General features: G+C 40.2%; 1 protein-coding gene across 3 annotated transcripts in view; it reads left to right on the top strand.

The window, feature by feature from the left end:
* ptprk (protein tyrosine phosphatase receptor type K) overlaps positions 1-23296 on the top strand; it is a 542188-nt gene that overhangs the window by 93266 nt on the left and 425626 nt on the right. For all 3 annotated transcript variants that reach the window (XM_048597194.1, XM_048597193.1, XM_048597191.1), the window contains exon 2: positions 5305-5427. In XM_048597194.1, the coding sequence (XP_048453151.1) occupies positions 5305-5427 (123 nt within the window). The remainder of the gene's footprint in view (positions 1-5304; positions 5428-23296) is intronic.

The following is a 23296-nucleotide window of genomic DNA, read 5'->3' as shown; positions in this document are numbered from 1 at the left end:
CACCAAGTTTCTTTCTTAATTCCTTTGCGTTCAGATAGCCACTGCCTGATGCCCCTGAGTTGTCTTGAAACAATGGCAATAAAACAGACTGGTTTGATACCTGCCCTGGAGAGATGAGCATTAGAAAAGGAAGGTGGTTTATTTCAGTGTCAAATAAACACATTTATCAGTAGAATTAATGTCTCAGTGAGTGCAACTACTATTGTTCGGGGCAGTATTCTTGGAGCCCAACCAAAGAATGATAATAAAGGAGCAATATAGCATAAAAACTAACGTTGATATCACACAGTACTGCAATTGCTCATTGAGTAACTGGACATCCAAAATATTTGTATGCATCACAATACTAGAGGCATACACAGAGACTGTTGGGGAAACGCAGCAGGTCTGGCAGCGCCTGTGGAGAGACGAACAGAGTTAACATTTCAAGTCCAGTATGATTGTTCTTCACGAGAGTCCCATATGAAAAACTTGGATAACTTATAGTGCCCATGGAGACTGCTATCTTTTTAAAAATTGATGTGAATTTCCCAGTGACCGGCATGCACTTGGCTGGGATTTCACATTTTAAACCTTTTATTGTAACTGACAAACTAAAGTCAACATGACCAGACATCACTTTGTAGACAAACGATTCACTAAATTATAGAAAAGAGGTATTCTGCATCAATTAAATAATGCATCCAAAAACTTGTGACCTTTATTCTTTACACCAAACTCTCAACAGGTATATAATCTTTTGATAAAGTCTCAAATTCCTTTTTGTGATTCCACAGCTGTTCCCACTTCCACATTAGGAAGAGACTTTTAGTGTCCTTGTTTGAACAAAAGTCCTTTCACTCAATCTCCTCGGTATAGGCAAATTAGCTTCCAGCAGCCGTTCAACCTCTGGCAACGCCTGGGTTTTTGAATTTCCACAGGTTCCATCTCTTCTGAGTACAGCTGCTTTCAAAAGCATTCTTCTTGGGGTAACATGAAAATAGTTTCTCCCTCTTCTTGGCACAGCAGCCACTGTTTTCGGTCGCCCTCTCGAGGTCTCTCTGCCAGAGTCAGAACCTGTGTCCAACAAGACCAGCTGTCATTTTGTCCAGGTCTAAAAACTGGCACTGGAGTTTTCTAAAGTTTTTTTTTTAACCTGTGTCCGCATGGCAACTGAATTACACGGGCTTCTCTCTGGGCCGATTTTAGTTATGTCTTCACCGTCTTCCATTCCTGAATATTGTTTTGTCTCCAGTTTATAGAAGGCAATTTAATGAGAACTGCCATTTCAAGTTCTGCCTTTGTAACAAATGGTATATTGATCCAGCACACCATTTGGTATCCTGTTTTCATTATTAATCAATAATCATGATTATTCCATCATGTAAGTTGCGCTTATCGGCCTTATCTGTTGTGGTTGTTTTTGTTAGTCTTGTAGGTGCAAAAATGTTTTGAGACCATAATCAACTCTTGGAATTGATTTACACAGATGCACATCTGGTTACCATTACTCCATAAAATTTGATCTCTATTTCTGTTTAGTTTCTGTACATATTAGAGTAAAATGTTGCATTTTCTATGCTGGTTACGGGAAGAATTGTTTGTTTAAGCTATCATTAAATATTTCACAATTCTTCTATGATACCATTACAGCAGGGAGAAAGAATGATGATTTATCCATATTGTAATCACACCTTGTACCCTTAATCTGATCTGTGGCAATTTTTTTATTCCCTTGTGAGAGGGGGACATCATTGGCTCATCCAGGATTTATTGCCCTTCCCAAATTACCCTCGAGAAGGTAGTGGTGAGTTGATTTCTTGGACCACTGCAGTCTGGTTGCTGTAGGGAGAGAATGCCGTTATGGAGGGAATTCCAGGATTTTGACCCGGCGACAGTGAAGGAAAGGCGATATATTTCCAAGTCAGGTTGGTGAGTGGTTTGGAGGACAACTTGCAAATGGTGGTGTTCCCAAGTATCTGCTGCCCTTGTCTTTCTAGATGGAAGTAGTCGTGGGTTTGGAAGGTGTTGTCTAAGGATCTTTTAGCAAATTTCTGCACAGCAGCTTGTAGATGGCACACACTGTAGCTACTGAGCATCGGTCGTGGAGTGACTGGATGGTGTGAATCAAGTGGGGCTGCTTTATCCTGGATGTCGTCAAGTTTTGAGTGTGTTGTTGGAGCTGAGCACATCCATGTTTGCCTTGCTCAGTGACTTAGTTTTGAAATTTATAACTGTCAGGATAGATTGAAAAGGCTGCAACTCTTTTCTCTCAAAAGTGACTGAGTCATGAGAAATCAAGATCTCCAAGATTGTGAAGGAATTAGTTGGGGAGGTATTTTCAGTTGTGGGGATTTGAGACAAGAAGCTAGTATAGCTACTAATAAATTTAGTAAGGATCTTGGGAAGACACCAAATGACTCGGGTGATTGGAAAGTGGCACTTACTGCCATATGGAAATGGTTGAGGTGCAAAGGATTCATGTGCTTAAGGAAAAGTTTGGTAACTGAGGGGGAAAGGAGTAGAAGGTTATATCTGTATAGGATTATTTTAAATAAAGTGGGAGGAGACTATTTTGGAGCACAATTACCAGTACTGACCAGATAGGACAAATTACCACTGTTGCAAACTCTATATCATGTATAGAATCGCATAAAAGCGAATTGAATTACATAGAACCCACAACACAGAAACAGACCATTTGATCTGATTCCTCACAAAAATATTTGTCAATTCACTTTAATTCATCATACCCTGTACAAAATTTTGTTGTGAATACATCAAGCCTCCCCTTAAAGGCATCAGTGTTGCCTTCTGCAGCCTTGCCATGTTATCATTAGTATGACATAAACCTCTGAATAAATTTGTCTTAACAAACATTTCATATGAAGTATAAATCCATGGTATAAACACAGAGGAAACATTCATATCAGTTGAAATTTGTTTTATTGTTGTGTAACGTTGTCTTGTTTATCTATCAGAAAGTAAAATTATAGTTAAGAAATTGGTCATTTGTCATTAAATAATCAGACCTGTTAAGCAAATCATGTGAAGATGCTGGGAATTTGAAATGAAAACAGGAAATTCTGGAAATCGATCAGATGACATCTGGGGTGGGGACTGAGAAATTGATATGTTTAGTGCACAGCTTTCAGAATAGGGACTAACTTATTGATGAGCAGCATTTAAAAATGGGGAGGGGAAACATGAGCACCTACAGGTATAGAATTAATTCAGAGATAGTAGGAACTGCAGATGCTGGAGAATCTGAGATAACAAGGTGTAGAGCTGAATGAACACAGCAGGCCGAGCAGGAAAGCTGACGTTTCGGGCCGAGACCCTCCTTCAGAAATGGGGGAGGGGAAGGAGGTTCTGAAATAAATAGGGAGAGGGGGGAGGTGGATAGAAGATAGGTGGAGAGGAGACAGACAGGTCAAAGAGGCGGGGATGGAGCCAGTAAAGGCGAGTGTAGGTGGGGAGATGGGAGGGGATAGGTCAGTCCAGGGAGGACGGACAGATCAAGGGGGCGTGGGGCTAGGTGGAAGGAAGGACAGGTTAAGGAGGTTGTGAAGTCCACTTTGATAGCATTGGGCTGCAGGGCTCCCAAGCTGAATATGAGGTGCTGTTCCTGCAACCTTCGGGTGGCATCGTTGTGGCACTGCAGGAGGCCCAGGATAGACATGTCATCTGAGGAATGGGAGGGGGAGTCGAAATGATTCGCGACTGGGAGGTGCAGTTGTTTAGTGCAAACCGAGTGTAGGTGTTCCGCAAAGCGGTCCCCAAGCCTCCGCTTCGTTTCCCCGATGTAGAGGAGGCCACAACGGGTACAGCGGATGCAGTATACCACATTGGCAGATGTGCAGGTGAACATCTGCTTGATGTGGAAAGTCTTCTTGGGGCCTGGGATGGGGGGGAGGGAGGAGGTATGGGGGCAGGTGTAGCACTTCCTGCGGTTGCAGGGAAAAGTGCCGGGTGTGGTGGAGCTGGAGGGGAGTGTGGAGCGGACAAGGGAGTCACGGAGAGAGTGGTCCCTCCGGAAAGCAGATAAGGGTGGGGAGGGAAAAATGTCTTTGGTGGTGGGGTCGGATTGCAGATGGCGGAAGTGCCGGAGGATGATGCATTGGATCCGGAGGTTGGTCGGGTGGTACGTGAGGACGAAGGGGATTCTGTTTTGGTTGTTATTGCGGGGACGGGGTGTGAGGGATGAGTTGCGGGAAATGCGGGAGACACGTTCGAGGGCGTTCTCGACCTCTGAGGGGGGGATGTTGCGGTCCTTGAAAAACGAGGACATCTGAGATGAAATTTCAAGCCCACCGACTCCCACAGCTACCTAGAATACACCTCCTCCCACCCACCTTCTGCAAGAATGCCATCCCCTATTCCCAATTCCTTTGCCTCCGCCGCATCTGCTCCCAGGATGAGGCATTCCACTCCTGTACATCTCCGATGTCCTCGTTTCTCTTCAGAAAATTTCTGAAGAAGGGTCGAGGCCCGAAACGTCAGCCTTCCTGCTCCTCTGATGCTGCTTGGCCTGCTGTGTTCATCCAGCTCTACACCTTGTTATCTCAGATTCTCCAGCATCTGCAGTTCCTACTATCTCTGAAACAGCCAGGCTTTGTTTGTTTGTTTTTAAAACAAAACTAGGCAAGTTGACTGTGGTCAGGGCGTTGCACTGAGAAATGAACCAGCGAATGATTGTTGAATATAGGCATGTTCTTTCTGTCTGCAGAGAACAGGACCTTGTGTATTAATAGAGTCCACTTGCCAAGCAATCAGCACTTTCCATTCATCTAGAATAAACGTTGATTTTCTTTTCCCCCTTGAATTTGTATCCCTGCCAAAATGTCCTGATTAGTGCAAGATGAAAAGCGTTCGTAAGTGTTTTTTCAGCAATACTCAAGTTCTGTGCTACCAAACAGCAATCTTCCATTCAGTAATTTTATGATTATAAAAGCTGTGAGTGGAATTATCACTATAAAGTGACAGTAGGATGAAGGGGCATAGTTTCTGCCTGATTTGAAGGTAAAGATTGCTGTTAGGAAATACAGCTTCACAGATAGTGACAAACAGTTGCAGGTAACCACAGAGTACTGGCAGAGAATGTTTCGAGACCCCATTGAAGAGAACTGTACAACCTTGCTGTGTGAATCAATTAATTGTCTTGTGAATGGATGAGAAGCAGTTAGGTACATCAACTCAAGTATCAAGATCAACTCGTAAGACTTGTAGAAGCCTTGTACGTGGAAAATGTAAGGTGAACCCGATTATTTCTTTTAGATCTGTTATTCCTTTAGCATTTTATTTTATCTCTTGTTTTGGTCACAGGAGGCTGCACTTTTGATGAAGGCCTGGAACCATGTGGATATTGGCAAGATCAGGAAGATGACTTTGACTGGAGGCATGTCAGAGCTGAAGATATGTTGCATTTGCAGCATAATGTGCCAGAAGGTGAGAAAAGGACAATTTGTGCGACTATTTTGGGGCTTTGCTATTGATTTGGAAGACTTGGTTTCAATTTTGTGTAACAGAATTCTCAGGAAAAAAAAAGCGCCTGAATTTTCAATGCTGGTGTCGTATTGGCATATGATGACAAGATGCATGGACCTGAATAAGTTGCTTTATTGCTAAGAATTTCAGGAATTTATATTTAATGGAAATCATTTGTCAGGTTTTAACCTGATGTGACAGAAATTGGTTCAAAGAAATATTGTAGTGTATTAATGTGTTGAACAGCTTTTTGATGAAGCATTTAAGCAGGTAATAAGGGAAGGTTAGATACTGCCAATAGTTTTGGTTGTAGCACTAAAGTCACACTAAATAACCCCAATTTTCTTTGAAATATATTGTCAAGAGAAGATTGAAACACAGTCTTCACTTTATGGAGCTGTTGCCAAGTTAAAGTAACTCAGTTGATGGATTGCAAATCATTGGAAAGCTATTGCTAAAATGACCTTGTCATTTCTTTTGTGACCATCTGAACTGACTTTCTGTGCAGAGTGGGCAAAGGAATAAAAATGGAATTTTAGTTTCAATTACGGGACCTTTTACAATGAACAAAATTATTTTTTTAGTAGTGAAGAAGGTTATCTTGTACATGATTTAAATGAATTTATATAGTTGCCAAAGTGATGTTTAGCACCTTGTGATGTGACCTACAAATTTATTTTTTTTTAATTAATTAATTCATCCAACAGAAAGATTTAAATGGTTGAATTTCAGAGCAATCTGTGTAAATGTTAGATTAAAGAGTATATTGGAAGTATGGATGCATAAGTCGGGATGATGTGCTATGTCTTCAAGAATGTGCAGGTGATCAGAGAACCTGAGGGCTGATACTTCATGGCAATAATTGATGCCCTGATCATGGATTTTTCAAATGTGTTGACTTGCATGAATTTATTAATGGTGGTTAAGCTAATTTAATTTTCATTATAAATCCTGATGGTGTTCCCACCTACATTTGGGAGCCTGTCACTGGTCATTGGGGTTAAAGGTGGAAAGAAATTTGTGCTTGCTGCTTCTGGGAGGAGATTGAAGTGTACACTGGGACTCCATGTCAGCATTTTTGCTTCTGGTCAAAATAATCAAAATCAAAGAGATCTGGGGGCACAGGTGCATAGTTCTTTGAAAAAGGTATATGATGGTGAAGAAGGCGATTGGCACACTTGCCTTCATTGGTCAGTGCATTGAGGACAGGAGTTGGGATGTCATGGTGCAACTGTACAGGACATTGTTGAGGCCACTTTTAGAGTACTGCATTCAATTCTAGTCTCCCTACTATAGCAAAGATGTTCTGAAACTTGAAAGTGTTCAGAAAAGATTTACAAGGATGTTGTCAGGGTTGGAGGGTTTGAGCTACAGGGAGAGGCTGAATAGGCTGGAGCTATTTTCCCTGAAGCATCAGAGGCCGAGGGGTAACCTTATAGAGGTTTATAAAATCATGAGGAGCATGGAATAGCCAAGATCTTTTTCCCAGGGTAGGGCAGTCCAGCACTAGAGGACATAGGTTTAAGGTGAGAGGGGAAAGATTTAAAAGGGTATTTTCATGCTGAGGGTGGTGCATGCATGGAATGAACTACCAGAGGTGCTGGTGGAGGCTGATACAATTACAACATTTAACAGGCATCTGGATGGGTATATGACTATGAAGGGTTTAGAGGGACACAGGCCAAATGCTGGCAAATAGGATCAGTTCAGTTTAGGATATCTGGTGCTGATGAGTTGGACTGATGGCTCTGTTTCCATGCTATACATTTCTATGACTCCATGACACTCCCAAGAGCTGAGTGCATGTTATGAGCTGTGACTTCATTGCAGTTCTGAGAAAAGGCTGCACAGCCAGATGCTGTTATTGAGCTAAGATGTTAAATACCCGAGTACCCCCTCAGATGGGAGCAGTGTCTATCCTCTCATGTTGTCATTAGCAGTTGATGGACCATGGGTGATGGAAAGCAAAGAGATTTGGATGCATTCATCAAAACTTAGCACGTAGGTATAAAAATTAATTAAAAGGGTGATTGGAAAGTTGGCCTTTATGGTTGGGGAACAAAAGTGGGGAGGTGTTTTGTTCTACATTGCTTGGTCCAGCACCTTTCTTGAGTGCTGTTCAGTTTTGGACACTGAACCTAAATTGTTTAACTGCCACTTTGATATCCAGTATGGGATAAGTATAAGTTTCCTTCAGTTAAGTACTGAAAAATTTAGGAGCCTTCAGTCCCTTTCACAGTTTATTTTTTAGCCAAGCGCACCATTCCTCTAGTTTGCCATTCCTTTTCCTGGCAAGTTTTTGGGATTGAACCAGGAGGTTTATGTTTGACACTGAAATAAGCTCCTGATGATATCTGCATGATTACTTACTAATTAATTCTACCTGACTAATGTGAATATTACTCTCTGGAGATGAAGTGGGTCCTATTTATTACATGCTGGAAATAGGAAGCTACAAGCCTGAAGACTGTCAGGAGCTGAAGATGATCTGTCTGTCTCAGTCAGGACCTCCTGTTGGACTGCCTTTTCTTGAGAGATTTATCTGATAAATCTCTCAAATAACTGTGGATGCTGTAACTCAGAAACAAAGCAGAATTTGCTGGAAATGCTCAACAGGTCTGGCAGCATCTGTGGAGAATAATCAGAGTTAACATTTCGGCTCAAGTAACTCTTCCTTAAGAAGGTTCAAGAGAAGGGTCCCCGGACCCAAAACGTTAACCCTGATTTTTCTTCACGAATGCTGCCAGACCTGCTGAGCTTTTCCAGCAATTTCTGTTTTTGTCTCTGTTGGAACTTCAAAAATAACTCTTTCAGAACCACTATCTTATACAACACCTGCTGAAATAATATTCCACAATTCCCTAGATTCTGTAAGGGTCCCAGAGGATTGACAAATGGCAAATGTAACAGTGCTATTCAAGATGGTGGAACAGAAAGCATGAAACTGCAGGAGTCCTGTTTGACAAATTTAGGTCTCTAAGACTTCAGTTGATGTAATGTTTAGATTTTCCAAAGCGTTCAGTAAGGTACCTCACAAAACGATACTCGCAAAATAAGGGTCCATGATGTATGTGTGTTGGAGAGGCGGGGTGCAGCATGTAATAAAATGTATTGAGTATTGTATAACTACCGGGGGAAATAGCATCTGGCTAAACGGGTAATTTTAAGATTGACAAATGGTTACGACTGGCCTGCCTGTCAAGGATCAGTGCGTTGGTGTCAACGATTTACGTGACTTTGGTCGAGGAGCTGACGTGAATGTGACCACAATTTTCCAATGATACAAGAACAGGTAGGAAACCAAGTTATGAGGACAATACAGGGTTTTCTATGAGCTATAGGTAGGTCAAGTGGATGGGCCAGAATGTAGGAAATGTGTATTTGCCCACTTTGGACGGGAGGAGAGAAAAACATAATATTAATTTTGATGAAGAGAGTGCAGAATGCTGTGGTATAGAGCTATCTGTATGTTAATTTCATGGAATGAGTGTCACTGCCAAGGCCAGCCTTTGTTTTTAGTTCTACCTGGTGGTACTGATCCTGGCATGCCCTCCTGCAATCTTCAATGAACCATGATTAACCCTCTGACTTGATGGTAATGCTGGAGTGGGGGATATGCTGGGCCATCAGTTTGCAGGTTGAGTGGCAGTGTATCCCATTTAGCACAGCTCTAGTGCCATCCAACATGTTGTAGGGTACTCTTGACGTGAAGACAGGTTTTATCTCGACAAAGATTGTGCTGGTAGTCACTCCTACTGAAACAGTAATGTTGGTTCCTTCACCACCTGCTGCAGACCCAGTCCCTGCTGCCCTTAGTGTCTTTTTCTGGTGGTGCCCAATAATGAGGAGTCTTAGTTCATCAGCCAACTGTTGGAGGGTATGAGGCAATCAGCGGGAGGTTTCCTTGCCTATGTTATACCTGATGCCATGAGACTATATGAAGTCTGGGGTCAATCTTGTGGGCTTCCAGGCTGACTCCTGATTGACTGTATTACCACTGTGTCACCACCTCTGCTGGCCACATTCTGGTGTTGGGACAGTATGTATTAGGCTTCCTAGGCAGTTTAAGAATGCAGTTAACAATCCATCACATTGTTATGGGTCTGGAGTCAAATGTAGGTCAGTCCAGGTGAGCACGGCAGGTTTCTTTCCTGGAAAGCTATTTGTGAACCAAATGATTTATAATGACAAGCACCAATGGTTTCTTGATTATTATTTGACCTTCAGTTCCAGGTTTGGTACGTTATAAACCCACCAGCTGCCATGATGGGATTCAAATCCAGATGCCCAGAATAGTCTGGTGCAATACCTCCACGTCATTGCCCCTCCCGTTTTGAAGGCAGGCTCCATGAGTAGGTCTGGCTTGGAAGAATGAGAGATGATTGCTTTGAAACATGTAAAGTTCTGAGTGGGTATGAAGATGTTCCAATTCATGGGGCCGTGGAACTTGGGGCACAAAAAGTTGTGATTAATTTTTTTTTCCTCAGTGGGTTAATGCTGGGAATATGCTGCCCTAGTGAGCAATGGAGGCTGTGTCATCAAATATGTGTGAGATTGTTACACAGATGTAGAAGTGAGAGGAGAGAAGCAAAGATGCAGAAAAACACTGGTGAAGTTTAACCATGATGTTATTGAATGACAGAACGGTCTCGAGAAACCCAACTCCCTGTTTCTTTTCGTCCAACTGATCTCCCATTTCCAATTCTCATTTAAAATGCTGCTTCTACAATCTCCTGTTATCCGTCATCCTATGCTTTCTTACGTATAAGCATTGCCTCATTTTTAACAGTCTTCAACTTATTTTCAAATCCCTCCCAAAACTTTGTCCCAGTCTTTCTCAGTAACTTTCTGACCCTGACAACCCTCCATGTATATCTGTCCTCCTCTAATTCTCACCTTTGCAGAGTCCTGAATTTAATCATTCTGCTGTTTCTGGCTTTGTCTTTAGTTACTGTCCCTAATCCCCTCCAACCCGCTCCTTTTGCCTGAACTAAGCACAACCTGTGGTAAAACCCTCTTGTGCTTCATGTGTCAAATGTGTTCCGCTTTCATCTTGGTTTGTTTTAATATGTTAAAAGATATTTTATAGTTCTCCAATATGGGGGTGTTATGAGGCAGTGGCAGTGTCCCTGCCACTAGGCCAGAAGGTCTGGGTTCAAATCCCACCTGTCCTAAAGATTTCTCAAAAAATGTCTGAACAGGTTGTTTAAAATTATATAGTTCTTAAGTATCAGAAATTGTACTTTGGCCTATGGGTTTTGGGTTAAGCAGGATTTTAAATTAGGGCTAAACATTAAGCGGTGAATTCAGTTTGTAAATATTGGACTGGAATTGGTTGAATAGTGATCTAATTTGGATATTTCCAATGGAGGGATTAAGTAAGAGTGATAGAACAGAAGATTGAAAAGATAGTGAAAGAAATAAAAGGAAAGGACCTAGTACTGAAGTTGAGTTAAGATCTCTGTACAGCCAAGCGAACAGTGTACTTAATAAAATGGAAACTGGAGACAATAAAATGTTGTAAGGAACTGGTATCATAACAGTTACTAAGGCATGGCTTGAGCATAGTCAGGGCTGGAATCTAAATATTGTGGAATATCCATATTTGGGAAAAAAAAAGAAGGGATAAAGGTAAAGTGAACTAGTTGTATTTAGATAATGCCATAGAATGGAAGGCAACCAGTCAGACACAAATAAAATTTACGTGTATGGAAGTACGAGATAATAAATGATCAAACATACTATTGGGGTGGGATATAGTTCAAACCGAACAGAGATGGAGGAAAAAAATGCAATAACTTAAGGCCGAGAGTTAAAAAGGGCATAAAATATTCGTGAGGAAGTTCAACCAGATTGAAATTAATTATCTTAATATTAATTAAGATGGTAATTAATTTTTAAAGTGTTATAAAGGTGATAAAGGAATGGCGTTCCTAGAATATGTATATAATTCCTTACTTGGTATGCAAGACATCCAACAAGGAAGGATTCATTCTTAGAGAGATTTTTTAATCAACCTGTTCAGAGATATTATTACACACCACCTAGAGCAGCTGAGACGTGAACCCAGGCCTCCTGGCTCAGAAGTAGTGATACTTCTGTGATAGTAATAGTAATATGGCTGAAATAGTAATTACTTTTCTTCAGTGTTTATTGAGGAGAAAGGTAGTCTGAAAGCGATGGTGTGTTTTCGTTTTGGGGAGTCTGACACATGATAGGCTCTGGAGAAGATTTTTTGTTCTTCGAGGAATTTATTGAAGAGGACTCTTTTTTTTTCTTTTTATTCAGTTAATCAGCCAAGTGGTTGATTTTATTTAAGTTTTATATGTTTGATATGTATATTTTTAATTTTTACCATTTAATATTATTTTCTGGAGGTAATGAAGGAGTTTATTTTATATATATGGTGTTATTGAAAGTTCCGTTTTTAGGCTTCATTTTAGTAAGGCCATGTATGAGGTACAGAGTGAGATGGCTAGTAGGTTTAGAAATGTTACTACACAGCAGGATCAATCAGATGGGTGACTGTCAGGCAAGGTAAGATAGTTCAAAAGTCTCTGGTGGCTATTCTTCTATCAAATGGATATTCACTTTTTGGAACTGGAGAAGGGGATAGTCTCTCTGAGGAAAATGGAAGGGGCAGTCAGTTATTGGACATTTTGGAATGCTTCTTACGTTGGGCAGCGTTTGACAAGATTTAATAGAATTATTGTTATAAGGTACTGTGCTGTCAGGGGCATAGACAGGAGATTCTCCGCTGGTTGCATAAATTTAGAATGGTGTATTGCTAGGAATAAAGACTTCTCTCTATGTTTTAAGCATATTGTTAAAGGTGGGATTGAGAAGCCAAAAATTATTGTACACTTTGGTAGGGATAACCTTTTTAGGGAAAAGACTAAAGCAGTACAGAATAAATTTAAGAAGTTAGGTAGAAGGTTAAAAAAAAGAACCTTCAAAGTAGCAATTTCTGGTTTACTCCCAATACCAAACTCAAACGAAAGAAGGAGTAAAAGGTTGAAGGAGATAAATCAACGGATGAAGAGCCGGTATATTGTTCAGGGATTCGGCTTTTAGGACAATTGGAATGTCCTTTGGGATAGAAAATACCTGTTCAAAAAGGATGGGTCTTAGCTAAACTGGAAAGGGACCAATATCTTAGTAGGGAGACTTTATACTGATAGAGAGGGGGAGTAGAGGAATCCAAAGTAGCAGTGTAAATAGAAGGATTGATGGGGAAGGTTCTGAATGCGAGGGTAGCACATCAATTAGAAAAGAAAGATGAGAGAGTCAGAGTATATAGTAAATCTCAAGAACTAACTTGCATTTATTTCAATGCAAGTGGTCTTACAGGTAAGGCTGATGAACTCGGGGCATGTTTAAGCACATGGGATTGGGAAGTCATAGTTATTAGAAAAATTTGGTTGAGAAATGGATAAGACTGGCAGCTCAATATTCCAGGTTTTAGATCCTATAAGAAAGAAGGTGGGGGTTGGTGGGGGGGGTGGGGGTGGTGGTGGGTGGTGGTGTTTTGATTAAGGAATACATTACTGCTGTAACTAAGGAAGATATTTCTGAAAAATTGTCCAGTGAAAATGAGTAGAAATTACAAATATGAAAGGAAAGATCACTTTGATAGGATTGTATTATAGGCCCCCCCCCCAATAGTAAGAGGGAAATTGAGAAACAAATACATGGGGAGATCTCGGATATATGTAGGCATAAGAAGGTTGTAATAATAGGGGATTTTAATTTTCCGAGCATTGACTGGGGCTACCATAGTGTTAAAGATTTGGATGGTGAAGAATTTGTCAAAAATGTACAAGAAAATCAGTATGTGGATGCTCCTACTAGAGAAGGAGCAAAACTATACCATTTAGGCAATAAGGCAGGGCAAATGACTCCAGTAAAAGTGGGGAACACTTTGGGTCTAGTGATCGTAGTACTATTAGTTACAAAATGGTTATGGAAATGGATAAGCCTTCCATAAATGTTAAAGTTTTTAATCGGAGTAAGGCAAATTTTAATGACATGAAATAAGAATTTTCAAAAGTTGATTGTAGTAGACTGTTTGCACTAAAAAGGGCGTCTGACAAGTGAGAGGCATTCAAGAGTGATGACAAATTCAGAGGCATTTTGTTCCTGTTAGAGTGAAGGGTAAGGCTGGTATGATTAACAAACTATGGAAGAATAATGATATTGATGTTCTAGTCAAGAATAAAAAAGAATCTTTTTTTTAGATATAGACAACTTGATTCAACTGAATCTCTTAATCAATATAAAGTGTGTGGACGCATTCTTCAGAAAGAAATCGGGAAGGCAAAGAGGGGGTATAAGATAGCATTGGCAGATAAGGTTAAGGATAATCCGAAGAGATTCAACAAATAGACTAAGAGCAGGAGGTTAATTAGAGAGAGGGTAGAGCCCTTTAAAGATCAAGGGGGTCGTCTTTGTGTTGAATCCCAGAAGATGGGAGAGATACTAAATGAATATTTTGCATAGTTTTTACTGTGGAGAAAGAAATGGAGTTTAGAGAATGCAGAGAAATAAACTTTGACCTCTTAAAAACAGTTCACATTACAGAAGAGGAAGTTTGGGAGGTCATCAAGAATATAAATAAATATAAAGGTGGATAAATCTCTGGGACCTGATCTAATGTAACCCAGAATGTTGTGGGAAGTAAGGGAGGAAATTGTGAGACTCCTTGCAGAAATATTTGCATCACCTATAACTACGTGTGAAGTGCCCGATGACTGGATGGTGATTAATGTTGTACCTCTGTTTAAGAAAGATTTTAAGGAGAAACCAGGGAACTATAGGCCTGTGTCTGACTTCAGTTGTGGGTAAATTGTTGGAGGTGATTATAAAAAATAGGATTATGGACATTTAGAGAGGGGAAAATTGATTAGAGATGTCAGCATGGTTTTGTGCAAGGAAAATTGTTTCTCAGAAATTTGACATTTTTTGAGGAAGTTGCCAAAAACAGTGTAGTAGACATTGTTTATTTGGATTTTAGTAAAGCCTTTGACAAGGTTCCGTGTGGTAAACTAATTAGTAGAGTTAGGTCACATGGGTTTCAGGATGAGCCAGCCAATTGGATACGTAATTGGCTTAATGGCAGAAGACAGAGTAATGGTGGAGGGTTGCTTTTCGGACTGGAGGCCTGTGAGCCGCAGTGTTCTGGGTTCTGTTTTGTCTGATTTGGATGAGAATATAGAAGGCATAGTAAGTAGGTTTGTGGACAACACCAAAATTTGTGGCGTAGCAGACAGTGAAGAAGGTATTCTAAAATTACAAAGGGATCTTGATCAAATGGGTCAATGGGCTGAAAAATGGTAGATGGAGTTCAATCTGGATGAATTAGAGGTATTGCATTTTGGTACAACAAACAAGGGTAGGACTTATACATTTAATGGTGGGGCCTTGGTGGTGTTGTAGAACAGAGGGACCTAGGGGTGCAGATAAATAATTCTTTGAAATTTGTGTCACGTATGGACAAGGTGATTGAAAAGACACTTTGCATGCTTGCCTTTATTGCTCAATACTTTGAGTAAGGGAGTTGGGATGTCATGTTGAGGCAGTTCAGGACATTGGTGAGGCCTCCTCTGGAGTACTGTGTCCCCTTCTGGTCGCCCAGTTACAGGAAGGATATTATCAAGCTGGAGAGGGTTCAGAAAAGATTTACCAGGATGTTGGGTATGGAAGGTTTTGAGTTACAAAGAAAGGCTGGATAGGCTAGGATATTTTTCACTGGAGCATAGGAGGTTGAGAGGCGACCCGAAAGAAGTTTATAAAATAATGAGAAGTTTGGATAGAGTTAATGGTAGTTGTCTTTTCTGTAGGATGGGGGATTTCAAGACTAGGGGCACAATTTCAAGGTAAGAGGAGAGAGATTTAAAAAAGACATGAGAGGCAAAATTTTTACATGTAGTGGGGTTCTATGAACCCCATGAACCTCCCTGAGGAATTGGTGGATGTGGTTATAATAACAAAGTTTAAAAGGCATTTGGATAGATACATGAATAGGAACGGTTTGGAGCAATATGGGCCAGGAGTAGGCAGGTGGGAGTAGTTTAGTTTGGGATTATGTTCGGCGTGGACTGGTCGGATCGAAGGGTCTGTATCACTCCATGACTCTATAAAAAGAGCCTGAGTTTAGAAATGATATAAACACACTTATTTCAGATTTAGAGAAATTTTAAATAAATTAATCAACCTAAAAGAACAGAAAGAAATTGAATATTTTTAATGTTTTGTTATGAAAATGATAGTGTTGCCATAAATCATTGTGGTCAATATTTGCTGAATACTGCTAACATAACAGCCAATTATCTGTCATTGATTCCGTAGATATTTGTGCTCAGAGTATTTGGCAGCTTTTGTTTTAAGGATGATTATGAAATTGGTTAACTTTGAAATTCTTTTTCAAACCACAGCTCCAAGTTTTAAACAGAGACGTTGAAGGTGAAAATGGAAATATGATAAAGACATACAGGCTAGAAATAACTGCCAGAATAATTGAACACTCCACTACAAAAGTGACTGAATAAAGATGAAAAGTTGCTGTACACCACAGTATTTCCTCTTGTTGTACAATAGTACAAGCTAAAGCTGTTTATCAGCTTCGACCAGTTCTGGAATTCAGTCTATTTTTGTTGAAAATACAGTATTTTCCCTTTTGTTATGGTGTTCAGATCAGGAGTGGCATGGTTTAAATAAATTGATGACCACTGTTCTTCTTAATTCCTGCCACTCATAGAACCACGGCAAAGAGGAAATTAGTTTTATCAGATATACAGACCTTAAGATTCGTAACTTTGAAACCTGCAAGTTTTTCTAAATTAAAAGTATTCAACCTGAAAGCAGTGATAATTCCCTCTGGATTTTTGTTTATTTCTGAATCATTTTAAGTTTTGAATATTCAGCTTCGAGCTGAAGGATGGAAAACTGATTTATGTTCAGATTTGGATAATGTGGGTAAACGTGTGACCCAAAAAAATGATGCTTCCTGATTTGTATTGATTCAACTTAGCTGAGCTTCAGTGGAATGTTCAGTATCAAATTTGCTGCATGGCTTTACGTTTGACTGGAAGGAGTGACGTGTTTGATCAGTTTTAGTGCTGTTTTAATGAACATGAAAGTAAATATGAAGATGTGATTGAGCAATATTTGGATGTTGGTTTTTGTGCTGAAAGTTACAATTTGTTACATTCCTGATGAAACCTCCAAGTGTGTTCGGTACCTTTGTTTTAAAGAGTTGACAAATTTTGAGATCCCAGGTACTTGAAGAATACAGCCACTTTATTCCATGGTTTTGAACAAGCAAATAAACTTTACTATGCCAAGCTGAAATGGTAAAATGAAACACACACTATGTACTAATTTATGCTGTAACCCACAGAATGAGCCTGACTTAAATATGGCTAAAAGGCAAGCTTTAGTTGAATGTCTCACAAAGCACATGAAATATTGAATGCATTCTAGACAGATTCCACGAATTTCTGAGCCATTCCTCTTTCAGTTGACATGGTCACGCACATGCATGTGCGCAAGCACACACACTAGTGACACTAGCCATTAAAACTTTGCCTTCTTTATAAGGGAATCCAGTTCTTCATTCTGTGAAGCCCTGGCTCTGAAACTTCCACAGAAGATGCTCAAGTCATGGACACCCCCATCAACTCTCCTGCTGTTGCAATCTCCTTTTCCAGGGCTTCACTCCCCTGGATTCGTGAGGCTATACAGTTGCAGCCCACTTGCAGGCAGTAGTGTCATTATGCTCACACTACCCTTTTCGTTTCTTTGAGCTTCAATATTTCTCAGCAACACCAGGCAAATACTGCCTGTTAGTTTCCTTCAGCACACACTGAAATATCAATGGCTCCATGCTTCTTTCAAGCCCTAAACCCTCTGGGTATCTTCTTGGACTTTTCTAAATCGTAAACCCAACTCTTGGCTCCAAGCATTGGCTCCTAGGATTGTTCTTGCGTTCTTGTTGATAAAACAGCACTATTTGATTATCCTAACTGACCAACAGCCTGAATGCAGCAGCCATCTGCTTCAAGAACTTCCAACCAACTTTTTAAAAGCTGTTAAATGACCCTTGAGCTGTTTTGACTAACTTATTGAAAACTTTGCAATAAACTCTGCCGTGTTCCTAAGCAGAACCAAATGTAGCCTACCCTAGAACAATCTGCTTTGTCTACATTTTTGATGGCTGATAGCCCACAGACCCAAAATGGATGCAAAAATAAATGGATTGCACCGGAGTTGTTGTGGTGAGCACCCAAAGCACGTTTCTATGTTTTACATCTAGGGTTGGCAAGAGTGATAGTCATCAGATCATATCTAAACATTGTGTGTGAGCAGTGCTGCGAATTGCTTATCCAGTTCAACAAGTGCAAAACACCTCTTACGAGGTTTGTATGAAAAGATTGCATTCCACATTTTTATCATTTGGGCAGGGTTATGACTAAAGGTAAGACAATTGCCTGTTCAGACCTGTTATATACTCAGTGTTATTTTTCAGTTGCAGTAATTTGAATGAGTTAAAATATTTCAGATTTCAGTGAAGCTTCAAGTGGTATTAAGCTAGAAGAGAACCACTCCATGTTCCTTTCCCCACCAGGGCAACACAAAATTGTCTCTTTATTGAGGCCTAAGACTTCAGAGTTTGGTGTGATTTCTTTATTTCCTCAAGAAAGTGGTTTTGTGCCTCTTTTATTGACTGTGCCCAGTTGGAACTCTGTAAAGAAATGACTGTTCTGTTAGGTCAATGCATCATCCTTTTGTGAATTCAAATAATGATGTTACTTGCTGCTGACCATTAATGTCTCAGGTCCATTGGATTCTAATGTGGCTACAAATATTTCTTATTGTCCTTGCCCGAAAGCTCTTCATAATAAAAAATTGCTTGCAAATAGTGGAGAACTCAAGCAGCCTGTCCTGTCTGTGGTGTCTTGTTGTGCCTTCAGGGTTTTTCATAGTTGGATTGAAAACAGTTTCTATCTTGACCTACATTTCCGCAGTGCCTGACTTCTGACTATTCTACAGTGTACTAATGACTTGTCCCTTTCTCCAGTTTTACTGAACGCACTCTGCTATTCAGTTTAATTGAATCCATTCGTTACAAATAGAGTATAAACTTGGTACTGTCCAAATTCGGTACATTCATTTAAGAAACTCACAAATTAAAGTCACTGAAAGCGATTAGTACATTAGTTTGCATCAGCCTCTAATAAGCAATTTCTAGGTATAGGGACTTCAAGATCAACTCTTTTTTGTATAATTTTAGTTCCCCTTTTCTATTCTGTTCAACTTAGAATCTGTAACATTATGGATTCTATCTTACTTGTCATTGAGCCAAATAGTTTAAAATACAGTCTCTGAGCTACATTTTGTATTTTTACATTGATCATTGTAAAGTACTTAGCTCCATTTTTTGATTTCTTAAAAGACATTGGTAAACCATTTAACAGTAGATCTTTAAATTGAGTTAACATGCTTCCTGTTTCCTATCTGTTAAAATTTGATCCTGACGTTGTGGGTTACTTAATTTAAATGATAGTTTCATTTTCTGACCTGCCTTTTACAGTTCCATTGGAACTGTAGTCAAATCAAATAGCCATCCTTCAAATCTAACCATGCCCTTTTAATGTATGGGTACATTGGTTAATATGGCATTCCAGTGAGTTTCAGCAATTTTCTAACTTGTACCAGTTCCCTTTACCTTAGTGCTTGCTGGCTTGTATTGGCATTTAGTGCTGCAATGCCTTGTTTTAAAATTCTCTTTCATGTTTTCAATCTCCTATGTCACCTAGCTGCTCTCAATTTCCACAATCCCTTCACCTTGCTTCCTAGCATCCTTCTGGTAGTTGGGCATTCAGTTATGAAAGATATGAATTCCAGCATTCCCTCCATAAACTGCTCTTCCTCTTCAGGCTTTTAAGATGCTCTTTAAAACCTACCTTTTTTGACAAGTCATTGTCACGTTCCATAATGTCACTGTACATGGCTTGATGTCCGATTTTGCTTCATGATGCATCTGTGAGGCACTGCAGGATGTTTTAATATATTAAAGGTGCTTCATAAGTGCAAATTGTTGTTCGTGTTAGTTATTTAAATTGGGTTTAGCCAGGATTGCTGTGCTCCAGATTGTATTACATTCTTGGTCTAAACATTATCATTTCACCCCTGAAATTCATGTGAATGCCCTCGACAGCTAGATAGAATTTCACTGTACCACCATGGAGCCTCAGAAGATCAAAAGTCTAATCTAATGGGGGTTGAGAGCTGGTGGGGGCAAAGGATAATTTCCAATATGCAAACTAAATGGATTTGTGAGGCCAATCAGTTTAGCCCCAGGATTTCTTTGTAGTGGAGGTGATGTGTTTGAGACTTCTTTTTGCATTATGCTGGGTGAACATCCTGGAGTGCTCTATCTAACAACTATAACATACTTGGTCTGTGTTGCCAAACAATATTAGAGTGCTGAGTTAGGAAACCTGTTAATTTTATTTGCTGTGCTTTCATTTTGACACAAGGCTGCAAGAGAATGCAAGACCATGTAACATTTATATCACGGGAAGTGATGCTTATTGTCTTATTAGCGCACCACAGCCAGATTGACCTCTTAAAACCACAGCAGCAATATGAGAAGTAATCTTGATGTCAATTTGAATGGAATGGTTACCATTAAAGCCCATGCTCCAGAAATAAATGAAGTAAATCTTTGTACTCCTACTCCATAATTTTCCTTTTCTTCCATTCTTTGCATTCGAAACTGGATTTTGTTTAGGACAATCAAAATATCTAAAATATGATCAATAATTTAAGATTGTACTTGTGATTGAATTCACACCTGATTTATCTCTGACTGTATTCTGCTAGAATTCTTGGATCATTGATTTTTAAATATACAATTTGTAACATGATGTTGGAGCTTCACATCAATTAGAGTGAGCGCCTTGTCCGATGCTGTCTATTGTAAGACTTTGGAAGTAGGCTGTGTCTTCCATTCAAAGTGCCCTGAAAACAGATCTCACAAGCATTATGATTTTACACCCTCTCCCCTTGCGTATCAAAGCTTTTGTTTGATAGCAGAAGTTTTCAATCTATAATGATGCAGAATGCCAATTTTATGACTTGCTAATGTTGTCTCTTATGACTCTCTGACGTGTCAGCACATGCTGCTGCATCATTTCTTCCTCTGAATCACTCAAAAGATGTTATGGGATAAGAAAGTGTTTTATTTTCCTCGGCTGAATTTCTAATGTTCAAAATAAAGGTTTAAACTGTCAAAAACAGAACCATATTTCACTGCAGCATGTCTTAGCTAGCCATTGAACTGCCTCTTATGTCTTTTAAAGTCTCAGCCTCTCCCAAGAATCTGAGTTTGAATTTGATATTTCTGCCCTGAGCTTTGAGTCTTAGCTGAATATAGAATGTGCAGTCTGAGCCTATGTGGTGCAACAGAAGCATATAATCAGCTGAGTTACTGGAACATTTTGCATTAATATGTAGCAGATTTTCAAAAGTATTTGAAGAGAACCTTGAGGACAAATTTCACAAAGGTTTATTCACGTAAACTTTTATATCGTTTTTAAAACTGCAGCTATTTGAGCACGAAGCATGACAGAAAGTTCTGATGCTACAAAATGCTGCCATTTTTGTTTGATGTCCTCTAAACTACAGAAAGCTACCCCCAGTGGGATATATGCAACCTGCACAACCAGACGCTCTGTTCCCTGCAAATCCTCCCCTCACATTGCTCCTGAAAGAAAAAAAGATAAAAGCAGAAGACTGTAAAAGCATATAAAAGTGTGATAGAGCAAAAGGCGTGAGGCAGAGAAATAGCAATAAGTTGATGATGTGGCTGTTAGAGGGAGCATATTTTCTGAATTACCTGTTATGATTGCAGAAAGATCATTAGGTTATTACATTAAGAATCTTGAAATTCAATTAGTTTACTGCTCGTGACTGGCTTTCACCATCCTTAAACATGAGCACATGGAAAACTGTGCTGCCAGATGTATCTTGCTCCATTCGGCCATGATGCCTATACACACTGACCTATATTGCTCCCAGTCTGACGACTCGGCTTTAACATTCTAATCCTCATTTTCAAATCCTTCAATGATCTTGGCCCTTGCTATTTCTCTGACCTGCTCCAGCTCTACAACATGCTGAGCTACCTGCACTCTTTCAATTCTGAGATCTTGCACACCTCAATTCTCATTACTCAGTCAGTAGTGGTCATGGCTTCGGTTGTCTCAATCTTATTTTCCTGGAATTCACTCGCAAAATCATTTGCTCCCCTCCCTCATTACTTTTAAGCACCCCTTAAATTTAATTTTTTTAAGCAATATTTTTGGTCACCCGTCTTTGCATCTCAATGTGTGAATTAGTATTAAATTTCAATGTACCTAAGGGAGACGTTCATGTTTTTCTATTGTAAATGCACAATGCAAATTTAAGTTCTTCCATGCATTGCCTGTTTACAAATCCAGCTCTATGCATTTTTTGTCACTTTTTTTAGCCAACTTTTCCCACTTTACATTCCTTTTTATGTATTATGCACATAATTTTCCTTTGTCATCTGTCACTGTTGTAGTTTGTTGAACCAATATCATAAAAGAAACAAAAACAAAAATTGTAAGCGAAACTCAGCAGGTCTGGTAGCATTTGTAGATGAAAGCAGGTAACATTTTGAGTCTGGTGACTTTTCATCAGAACTGATAGCAGTGAGGAAAAGTGGTTCCTTGCGGGAACAGTCCCTGTGGAGGGGGACAAAGGAGGGGAGGGAAATATATAGCATCCTGCTAGAGGTGGTGGAAATGATGACTGCTCATTATCCTTTGGATCCAGAGGCTGATGGGCTGGCGAATGAGGATCAAGGGGCCCTGTTATTGTTGAGAGTAGAATTGAGAGATGGGTTGGACGTGGCTCAGGGTCCTCTCGGTCATTCTGCAGGGAACATTCCCTCTGGAGCACTCTGGCCCACTCCTCCTCCTTCCTTCATTCCCAACATTCCCCCCCCCCCCTCACCATGGCAATTCCAGAAGGTGTAACATCTACCCGTTTACTTCCTCCTTCCTCACCCTCCAAGGCCCCAGACATACCTTCCAGGTGAAGCAGTGATTTAGAATCATAGGCCCATCGAGTCTGTACCAACCCTCCAACGAACATGCCACCCACACCCAGCAATGCTAACCACTCTGCTGCCAACCTTTTACCTGCACTTCACTCAATTTAATCCACTGTATTCACTCTTCACAGTGTGGTCGCATCTACGTTGGGGAGATGAGCTTCCAGTCCAAGCTGGCAGTGGAGTAGGGCGGCTGTGCGAGAGCTCATCTCCTCTGATCGCTTTTCTTTTTGCAGCACACCAATGTTCTGTCTGTAAAAATGATGCTGTGCTTCCTGTTCCCTGCTACTACTTCATAGCACTGTTCTCTCACGCCAGTATTTCTGCCTTGGGGCCTGCTGCGGTGTTCGTCGAGGCTCAGTACAAGCTGGAAGAGCAGCATCTCATTTTTCACTGTATCCTCTAAGACTCCATATCAAGCTCAATAACTTTAAAGCCTGATTCTGTCCTTCCATTTTTATTTTACCCACCCCACACCCTGGTCCTGACATGACATGGGTTGCTGTCAGCACAGTCTGCCCATTCACTCTTGCTCTTGGCTCTCATGATCATTTATTCAGCTTCACTTCTGTCCTGGCTTACTATCAAATAACAGCCATATTTGCCTACCTCTTGTCTCTGTCTCTGTCTCTGTCTCTGTCTCTGTCTCTGTCTCTGTCTCTGTCTCTGTCTCTGTCTCTGTCTCCC

Source organism: Rhincodon typus, chromosome 5, assembly GCF_021869965.1.
Source record: "Rhincodon typus isolate 14 chromosome 5, sRhiTyp1.1, whole genome shotgun sequence".
NCBI classification, from domain to species: Eukaryota; Metazoa; Chordata; class Chondrichthyes; order Orectolobiformes; family Rhincodontidae; genus Rhincodon; species Rhincodon typus.
Note: the sequence above shows the minus strand (reverse complement) of the source record. Positions and strands in the feature narration are given on the sequence as shown.